Here is an 11122-nt window from a genome sequence, read left to right on the forward strand (position 1 = left end):
CATGAAGAGCCTCGTTTACAGTGAGCCCAACCCCATATCGTCAGTGGAAGTTCTCAAAGAAAGGATAATTAATGCTGCTAACGACATAAGAAGAACATTAACCACATGGTGTAGTGAAAAGTGGACTACGTGAAAGAATAAGAAAATGTGTGCGAAATAGAGGTGGACACGTAGAACATGAACTATAAAATTTTATTCAAAAACATTAGGTGATTAAATGTTATTTTGAACTGATTTATTGTTTCATTTTGCTTACTACAATCACCGACGATCTGTATGCCAACTATGAGTTGAGCGTGAGTGACTTTGTATGCCACCTAGCGTTAACAACGCATCGATTACGTTATTTTCCAAACAATAGCCAGTAACTGACTAGTTACTGGACGTAAGTGACTACTTACGCTCAAGTTTAATCCAAACTACAAAATAGAAAACACACACACACGAACACTACCTCACACACACACACACACACACACACACACACATACACACACACACACACTCAATACGTATATCCTTTCTTTTAAATTCTTTTAAATTCTTTTAGATTTTTAGTTCAATTTCTCTTTTTTTTTTTTTTCCTAAAGAGTATATTTTTTAAATTCACCAAATCTTTGGCTAAAGTGATACTTGCATAGTATAGAATTGTTACAATAATCAGGTATATCATTTGTATCAACGGACGGATAAATGTCTCCTGTAACACAGGACATTCCCTAGTATAGGAGACATTGTTTAAATAGCGCAATTAACCTACGGTTTATGTTTTAATTATATGTAAGTTATCCCAAAATCTAATTGCATATGTACACATGTATTTCTGTTCTCAAATAAAGAATTTATTTATTTATTTTATTTAATAGTTGGCGTACTTACGGTCATTATTTGTACGATCGACGATGTGAACAAAAAAAATGCTATAAAACTGAATGATCTCCTAGGTCAGGATAGCGGGATATCGATGGATGCATGAAGGTTGTACCTAGCCGAGGGAGGCCTATGTTCAATAGTGGAAGCCAGTAGGCTGAAATGATGATGCTGAACTTAAGTCAAATTAATTAGATTAAATAAGCGCTATTTATTCTGACTGCCATGTAGCCTTAGAAACTAAGTTTCACCTTTGAGGTTAATAAATACCCTAGAGTGTTATACCTCGTTGGATAGCTGATAAAATGTAGATGTTTTTAAGCACATCTGCAGAGCAAGTGCCATAATAATTGAGATATCCAGAAAAGAAAAATATTTTTTTATAATTTGTACTTATTTTCTTAAGTTTCGATCGTCTACAATGACCTATTTAGTTAACTTACGTGCAATTTTAGTCATTGAGGTAATTAAGCATCTCATTCTTCATGTAAAAAACAAAAAAAATAATCATAAGAGTCAAAAATATTCAAAATATTCAATTGAATAGCCGAAAAATTGGGCATTTTCATAAAAAAAATTAAAACTCGAATATCTCGAAAACGGTTAAGTTTAGGATGGGGGGTTACATAGTGAAATCATTCAGAAATGATGTGTACTACATGCCCTTAACGGATCTACATCGACTTTCCCTGTAACCCTGTATATATTTGTATATAATACATATAGATATAATTAAGTAATTATATCTATTTGTATATAATACATATAGATATAATTAAGTAATTATATCTATTTGTATATAATACATATAGATATAATTAAGTAGGTAATATATACTAAGTTAGGTTTCTATGTTGGATGATTCTTTCGACATGTTTAATTTATTTATATCGACATACCTATGTATAGGTGGATACAAACATATACGAAATGCAAATAAATAAGGTATCTTTTAACTTACCTATAATAACTCTATGGAAAAGTAACGACGTTGTTTTTTCTGGAATTTAGTCGTGGAGTAACTCTTCAACACTTTTTGGAGAATTTGGGTGTTGAACTCCTGAATATGATAGACAATTTTACATATTTTACATAGATATAATTATCTAGGTTTTATAGTTTTGCCTGTGCTTTATAAACCTACAACCTATTACTTTGGTAAAGCTAAATACCTGTTAGTATGATTAAATTTCAAATGATCATGGATGACCTCATTGACCAAGTTGTAGCTAAAGCATATTATGATTAATCTTTGTTATCTACGAGAACTAAGACATGGTACATGTAACATGAGCCAGGAACTTCTAAATGTATTGAAAGTTGGAATCAGAAAGTCGCCGGAGCGGCATCAAGGCATTTTTGGAATTATCATTTAATGCCGAGATTTAGTTAGCTAGCTTTTGGTTTTTAGGGTGTTATAGTGTGAAGTAATTACCTATATGAAAAGATGTTGAGAAATAACATAAGGGGCGACGAGACGAGAAAGTAGAAGAATTTCGTTTGTAGACATTTAATCGGTTGCCTAGCTGAATTACTAAAAGACTTTTGAAGTGAAACTTCTTTAGGCGCGTTGAGAGTAAAATTTTCAAGTCCTGGCAATACAGTCACGTCATGAAGTTAGGCGACGATTTTGGTGTTATGCTTTAAATCTTGCCAAAGAAGTTTCACTTCTGACACTAGTGATCTAATACACGTTCTTTTTTCAATCCATGTATATTCTCTTATATTACTTGCGATTCGGTACGCGATGCAGGCAGACGCTGGAGGGCGGGTGCGGCGCGCGGGCGGGGCAGGCGCGCTGCAGCACGCACGGCGCCATGCCCAGCGCCAGCGCCAGCGTCACCAGCACAGAGCCTAGCATGCGCTCTACAGATATACACTAATATGTACAAAAATCCCGAAACACAATCTCTTCGCGGAAGGACTGGTTTATCTTAGGTTTGGCAAAAGCCATCGGGCAATCATCGAAATACATTTGAATTGCACCCTTTGACTGAAATCAGCAACAGTCTCTGGCGTAGGCGAACGCAGCATAGGCATCGCACGCGGATAAGACGCCTCAACTTGACAACGACAGACGAAAATTGTTTGGTAAAAGGCCGAAATATTACATTTATTTGGCCATTTGGGCTTTGGGAAAGTCATTATGCCAGACCTGAGGTTTGGCCAGTCCAACCTAAGAGTGCCCGAACTTCGGGGTTTGACTATAACATTTACACAAATATGAATATAGAGCAAGTGAAGACAAGGTTTTGCTACATGCACTAGGGAAGAGCCTGCAGAAGATAGGAGAGAATTTAGATAGCACATAGGTATACAAAGAATAATTTAACAAACTTCCATTCCCTAGCTGTTTATAGGTACTGCATCATACCTTTAACTACTGTTGTGATTTCGAAAAAAGGTTGTTCTGGAACTCTTTAAATTCATAGTAATTATTCACACTGATAGGATTCGAGAGCCAAAACATGTTTTCATACTATTATTATCAAAAAATATTATTCAAAAATAGTAAACAAAATTTCTGCAATATTTAAGTTTGACAATATCAATGTTATTTGAATTTGATCAACGACGACATATTTGATGATACTTTTTTTTCATAATTTAAATTAATAGAACCTTCGTTAGAAATTTTCCATATTAATTTAAAGCTTTGGTAGGTAGTAAATACCTACACAGTGTTTAAAGATCAATATAAAATTTCTATCTATACCCGCGAATTCGCTCGCGTTGGAATTACAGACAAAAATAATAACTAAAAAAATTAACAGCGGTATTTTAATTTGGAGCATTGAAAAAGTTGTTAATAGAGATCACAATGATGAAAGACTGATGTTTACGACCTACCGTCACTTTATTTTATATTTTTGTTCACGCGAATTGTAATATGCATTGTCATTGTGTCATCTTAGCGTCTGAGTATTGAACACATCTAATATTAAAATTTGTGTTGTAATTAATATAATACCTGTGCTAAAGAAAGTAATGTGTATTTAAATTGTCATTATGCATTGTGTCATCTTAATGTTTGTTGGAAGGAATTAAACTCAAAGCGATACACAAATGGGAGTTTTTATTCATGGTCCTTACGATTGCCGGATATAAGATATAAGATATAATATAAAACGATACTGGAGAATACTGGCTTTGGAGTTACGACAATATCGAAGTAATAATTATTGGTGGATTACGACTAATAATACGTGACATCGAGTTGGGTGTTCTATCATCGGGTTTCGTCTCTTCACATCTGCACCTGGAGGTTATTTTGTGTATAAGTGCTGTGAGTGAGTAAATAAGTGGACAAACCGTGAGTACATTCGAGATATCGTAATAATTGGACTATAATATATTGGGACTTTAAGTGTAAATCGTATATAAAACTTGCTAATTGCTATTACAAAATAATTGATTTGTACTATAAAGATTGATGTAATGTGAACTTGTTAGATAGTTCAAGGTTACGTGTTTAGCTGAATCTAAAAAACAATTATCTTAGATCATTAAGTAAATAGTTAAATAATTATGTACTTAAATATTATAATTTGTGAATAAGTAATTGTCACTTTATGAACATTGAATTTATAAATCTATTTCGGATTTTCTATAGTAAATATATTTGATTTATTAGATTACATAGGTATTTCACGTTGAGATTTTTATAAAGTTTTTATATATTCATTTTGTTTATTGTCAAAGATGGAATCTTATATTAAAGTGCAAAACAATATATATGAGCGAATTACAAAAGCTAGATCTAATTTTAAGAAATCGCCTAAAGAACGTTTAGCGAATGATGCGTATTTATCGACAAGATTGGATGCGCTTGAGGAACTTTGGTCTCAGTTTTTGCAAACTCACACGCAAATTATTCAAGTTTCGGAAAGTGATAAATTGAATGCTACTACTTATGTCAAAGCTGATACATATGGCAATTGTGAAGAACAATATATCGATTATAAGTATGAGTTGCGGGAAGCTCGAGCTAATTTAACTGTTAAATCATCCACTGTACATCATGCGCCAGATGGCAGCACGACATCTACAGATTCGAATCAACAAGGTTTTAAATTACCAAAGATTGCTATCCCACATTTCTCCGGGAAATATGCAGAATGGATGAGCTTTCGAGACCTGTTTTTGTCACTGGTACATAGTAACCCTACATTGGATGACGTTCAACGCTTACATTATTTAAAATGTCAACTCACTGGAGAAGCGGAACGGTTCTTGCGACACATACCAATAACTGCAGAAAATTATAAGTTATGTTGGAAACAGCTTGAGGATCGGTACAGCAACAAAAAGTATCTTGCCAATTGTATCTTAAAGAAATTTATGAATCAAAAAACTGTAACAACTGAATCGGCTACAGCGTTACGCGAAATTTTAGATACTACTAATGAATGTATGTTTGCACTTAAAAATTTGTCAATAGATGTAAGTACTTGGGACACTATTGTTATTTATGTTGTAAGTTTAAAATTAGATTCCGAGTCCCGTAAGCAGTGGGAACTGCAAAGTAGTAAAAATTGTAATTTATTACCAACATAATATAAAGAATTTATAGAATTTTTAGAAATCCGTTCACGTTCATTAGAATTTATTGATCCTAAGATAGCTAAACAAAATAGTCAACAATATAGAACTAATGTTACTCCGAAAGCGTTTCATATTTCAAATTTAAAATGTATTTATTGTTCTGATGATCATCATTTGCGAAATTGTAAAAGTTTTTCAAGAGAAATAACTGATACTCGACGAAATTTTGTCCAATCACAAAATCTTTGTTTTAATTGTCTTGGTGCAGGTCACAATGTGTATTCGTGTCGCCGGTCTTCCAGGTGTCGTATTTGCAAGAAGAAACATCATTCTTTACTACATCCCAAAAGTGTATCGCTCCCATCGGTGCCTCAAATGAGTGAGTCAGAACCAGATGCTAAGGAAGCAACAGCATCTACATCAACACAGGTAAAAAATATTAATAATATCAGAGCCTGCTTTTCACGTTTCAGTGGACAAGTTTTACTTGCCACCGCATTAGTTAATGCCAGGTCACACACAGGCTCATTGATCACGTTAAGATGTCTCATTGATCAAGGATCACAGGCTTCATTTTTGACTGAAGCCGCTGTTCAACTTCTTGGGCTAAGAAAGATTCCACACAAAAGCTCCATTATTGGTTTGGGTAGTGACCACTCAAGTTCTGTTGCCTCTAAAGCGAGGGTAGAAATTGAGATTGAATCACGCCATTGCAACTTTAAAATTTGCGTCCAAGCTTTTGTGCTCAATAAGCTCACCTCAGTACTTCCGGAAAGGAATGCTGTTGTTAATCTTAGTCCTGAAGTCTCTAAATTAGTTTTAGCAGATCCTTTCTTTGCAACACCAAATAAAATTGACATGCTCCTTGGAGCAGATGTTTATGGTCAGATTTTGCTTGAAGGTCTGATCAAGAATTCACCCAGTGCATTAATCGCGCAAAATACACAGCTGGGGTGGATTCTATCGGGTCCAATTCAATCCAGATCGAGCTCCAGCACTATTTGGTGCAATCATATTCATCAAAACGATGAATACGAACTTATGAAGAAGTTTTGGGAGCTTGAATCGGATCAATTTGCCTCTGATAAATCACTTCTTACAGAGGAGGAAATTAAATGTGAGAATATATACTCATCAACTACTAGGAGAGATAGTTCAGGACGCTATATAGTACATTTACCATTTCGAACCGATGATCCGAATTGCAAATATGGTAATTCAAAGGCTATTGCAATAAAACAATTTAATCGGCTCGAGAATAGTTTATTAAAGAATCCTAAACTTAAGGCTGAGTATGCTGCTGTCATAAAAGAATATAAAAATTTAGGTCACGTGGAAACTGTGCCATCTCATGAAGAAGATTCGGCTGAGGCTGTATACTTACCTCACCATGCAGTGATCCGAGAGGATAAGGATACTACCAAGGTCCGAGTTGTCTTCAACGCTTCTTGTCCAGGAACCAATGGCATCACGTTGAATGACGAACTTATGGTAGGCCCATCACTACAACCTGACTTACGTCACATTATAATGCGTTGGCGTCAATATCCAATTTGTCTTGTCGCTGACATTATAAAAATGTACAGACAGATGAAAATATCTGAATTACATACAAATTTTCAACGTTTTGTGTGGCGTGAAGATCCAGATCAAAGATTGCAGCATCTGCGCCTCTTACGAGTTACCTTTGGTACGGCTTCAGCACCTTATCTCGCTGTGAAATCATTACAGCAAGTTGCACACGACGATGGGGTGAAGTATCCGCTGGCTGCTGAAAGGGTACTTCGTGAATTTTACATGGACGATTTTATGTCGGGTTGCTTTTCTGTGGAAGAAGGTAAGCAAATTTATAAGGAAATAACACAACTTCTACAAGGAGGTGGATTTGTCTTGCAAAAATGGAGTAGTAATAGCGAAGAAATAATTAAAGAAATTAACGAAGATGTTGAAGATCAAGCAGAAAACCTGAAACTAAAAATAGATGAAATCATGAAAATTTTAGGACTTACCTGGAACAGAAGAACCGATGAATTTGAATACGTAGTAAAACTTCCACAACTCTCTCCTCCTGTAACAAAAAGAAAAGTTATTTCAGAAATTTCTCGATTATTTGATCCTGTTGGTTGGCTTGCGCCAGTAATAATTTCAGCCAAAGTTTTTATACAGAAATTATGGCTCTCGGGAATTGAGTGGGATGATGAACTTCCTCCACAATTACTGAAGGACTGGCTCAAGTATAGAAGTGAATTAGATTCACTTACCAAATTTAGTATCCCACGCTGGATCAACATCAATAATGATGATAAAGTTCGCGAATTGCATGGCTTCTGCGATGCTTCAAATGTTGCATTTGCGGCAGTTGTGTACTTGCGAGTAGTTAATTCCAATGGGGAAATTAATGTTGCATTAATTGCTTCCAAAACAAAGGTAGCGCCCATTAAACAAGTTTCGATTCCGAGATTGGAACTTTGTGGAGCTGTACTACTCACAAGACTGCTACTTGAAGTGTCTCAAGTCATGGGTATGGAGAAATCTTCTATTCATGCGTGGACTGACTCACAAATTGTGCTCGCTTGGCTTCAAGGACAACCTAGTCGTTGGAAAACCTTTGTCGCCAACCGAGTGTCGGAGATTATTACTTCGTTGGAACCGCAGCAATGGCAACACGTATCTACCAAGGATAATCCTGCAGATTGTGCATCGCGTGGCAGTACGCAATGGGATGTTCAACTCTGGAAGGAAGGGCCAAAGTGGCTGCAAGAAAAGGATATAAATTTTACAAGAGGTCAAATAGAAGATACAGATCTAGAAGAAAGAAAAATAAAAATTTGTTTAATTAATACTCACAGTGATGAAGCAGATCCCGAAGAAGAAATATACTCACGCTTTTCATCTTTGAGAAGACTGCTCCGCGTTACTGCACTCTGTAAAAGACTAATTAAAAGAATGAGAAAAAAGGAAGTAGAGGATCAGAAGGATTGGATAACAAGTTTTGAAATAAGAGAAAGTTTAAAAATATGCGTTAAAAGATGCCAAGAAAAACATTTCGGTGAAGAGCTTGCAGATTTAAGAAATAAAAAAGAAATAAATAAAAAAAGTAAACTTACCTCACTCAATCCAATAGCTGACGAAGACGGTATCCTACGAGTAGGTGGCAGACTGCAGCAGGCAATCCTTAGTGATGAGAGAAAACATCCTATCATTCTTCCTCGTAAATCACAGTTTACAACTTTGATTATTGCGGATGCTCATGAGAGAACATTTCACGGCGGTCCCCAATTGATGCAAAATTATTTGCAATCTAAATACTGGATAATAGGTGCGAAGGATTTAATACGGCTGTGTGTTCGAAAATGTGTTCGTTGTGTACGATATGCCGCTCGCATAAGACACCAGTTGATGGGACAACTACCGGTTGAAAGATCTACTGCTTGTCGACCTTTCTTAAGGAGTGGAGTAGATTATGCGGGACCTATTAATATAAGAACCTCTAAAGGCAGAGGTAATCGGTCATTCAAGGGATATATTTGCTTATTCATTTGTATGGCCACACGCGCTATCCATCTCGAAGCAGTAAGTGACCTTACGGCTCAGGGATTCCTAGCAGCGTTTAAGCGTTTTATAGCACGCCGTGGTCATTGCGCTGAAGTATGGAGCGATAATGGGACAAATTTTGTGGGTGCAGCACGAGAACTCAAATCTTTATATGCTCATGAGAGGTCCAGTATAGTGAAGGAAATTGCAGATCAACTGGCTACAAATGGGACTGAATGGCATTTTATCCCTCCCCATTCCCCAAATTTCGGAGGACTATGGGAGGCAGGGGTAAAATCGACAAAACATCATTTAAGGCGCATTGTTGGGAATTCAACTTTGACATTTGAAGAAATGACAACATTACTTTGTCAAATAGAATCATGTCTGAATTCTCGGCCTATTTCTAAAATTACTGAGAACCCAGACAATCCAATCCCACTGACACCAGGGCACTTTTTGGTGGGAGAACCTCTGGTTTTACCCCCTGAGGTCAATTACGAAACCTCTAATATCACAAATCTCAGACGGTGGCAAATGACTCAAAAAATGACACAAGATTTTTGGCGTCGTTGGTCAAATGAATATTTGACTCAGTTTTACCATCGTTATAAATGGAATAATATTTTTCCTGAACCTAAAATTGGAGATTTAGTATTAGTAGTAGAGGATGATCTTCCACCTGGAAGATGGTTATATGGTATTATAGTTGAAAAACATCCCGGATTGGACGGAATTACGCGAGTTGTCAGTTTAAAATGTAAAAACAATGTAATTAAACGCCCTGTTTCTAAATTGTGTTTTTTGCCAGTTACCAACGAATGTTGATTTTTTTTCTGTTGTCTGTCTTATGCCTCATAACATGTTCGTATTAGATAGTAATTTCTTACTAGTTATGTATGTGGTAATATTTTATTTTGTATTTTTGTTTTTGATGTTAAATTCGCTAAGATGTTCGTTATTATTTACGTTTTGTATGGTTAGTTGTATTAAGGAAAATTTTGAAAATTTGTCCTTGGTGGGCTGTATGTTTACGACCTACCGTCACTTTATTTTATATTTTTGTTCACGCGAATTGTAATATGCATTGTCATTGTGTCATCTTAGCGTCTGAGTATTGAACACATCTAATATTAAAATTTGTGTTGTAATTAATATAATACCTGTGCTAAAGAAAGTAATGTGTATTTAAATTGCTCATTATGTCATTGTGTCATCTTAATGTTTGTTGGAAGGAATTAAACTCAAAGCGATACACAAATGGGAGTTTTTATTCAACTGATCATGGACCAATAATTTACTTCAGTTTTCTTATGTCTTTTTAATTAATTAGATCCCTTTTTTAATACGATATAAATGAAATGAAAAACTCTTTTGTGCGTTCTTGTATATATTTATTTTAACGTAAAAACACAACACAATATCTACAGAAAATTACAGATAAAATACGTAACTTTGTTACAAGTAGTTCTATTTAATATTATGTACATTAAACACTGGATACTGTTATAGTATATATTATAATATAGATAAAGATTATACTTGTGCTGCGAGATAGAAGTGAAACCTCTTAAAATATTTGTCTCTGTTACATTTCTATATTATAATATTATTATTATCTACTCATTAAATGAAATGTGTGTTTAATTTTAGTTTATTTTTTTATTAATCATATTTCTAAGAAGTTTCACTTCAAGACAATTTGCTATATTCCACTCATACAAATTGTATATACTTTCGTTTGCAGAGTATGATTTAATAAATAGTCAATAACTTATCTATTGATAACAGATTATAAGAGTAATCTTTTTAAAGGTTTTTATACAATATTGTCCATTTAGAAAAGGATTCCATGATATGTGTAACTATTACACTATAGAATTATTTTTAAATCATATTATTTACATTTTGAAGTGACTACTTTAGGCGCGTTGAGAAAATAAATTTCATGGTCACGTCATGACAATACCGTCACATCATTGAGTAAGGTGACGATTTTGTTTTTTTTTTTTTAATCATGCCAAAGAAGTTTCACTTCTGACACGTGTGCTCGGCACACACTGTTTTTTGTATTATAAATAATATGTTTATCTGAAGATTATAATTTTTATGAATATAGAATCATTTTGAGGAGATCAAGGAATGTTTAACATACAAAATTACAGTGATATTT

At 34.7% G+C, this 11122-nt stretch overlaps 1 protein-coding gene across 1 annotated transcript; it reads left to right on the plus strand.

Moving 5' to 3' along the window:
• The first annotated feature begins 4572 nt into the window (after positions 1 to 4572).
• Positions 4573 to 9777, plus strand: LOC123701070. Its single transcript, XM_045648481.1, has 3 exons — positions 4573 to 5165; positions 5718 to 8917; positions 9761 to 9777. The coding sequence occupies exons 1-3, from the start codon at positions 4573 to 4575 to the stop codon at positions 9775 to 9777; spliced, it is 3810 nt and encodes a 1269-aa protein (XP_045504437.1).
• The last annotated feature ends 1345 nt before the right edge of the window (positions 9778 to 11122 follow it).

The sequence above is a fragment of the Colias croceus genome, chromosome 20, assembly GCF_905220415.1.
Source record: "Colias croceus chromosome 20, ilColCroc2.1".
NCBI classification, from domain to species: domain Eukaryota; kingdom Metazoa; phylum Arthropoda; class Insecta; order Lepidoptera; family Pieridae; genus Colias; species Colias croceus.

Excerpts from the sequence above, each read along its gene's own strand:
- LOC123701070 (XM_045648481.1), top strand. The coding sequence starts at position 4,573 with ATGGAATCTTATATTAAAGTGCAAAACAATATATATGAGCGAATTACA. Across the intron at positions 5,166-5,717 it reads TGGAAACAGCTTGAGGATCG|GTGTCGTATTTGCAAGAAGA; the intron begins GTACAGCAACAA and ends CCGGTCTTCCAG.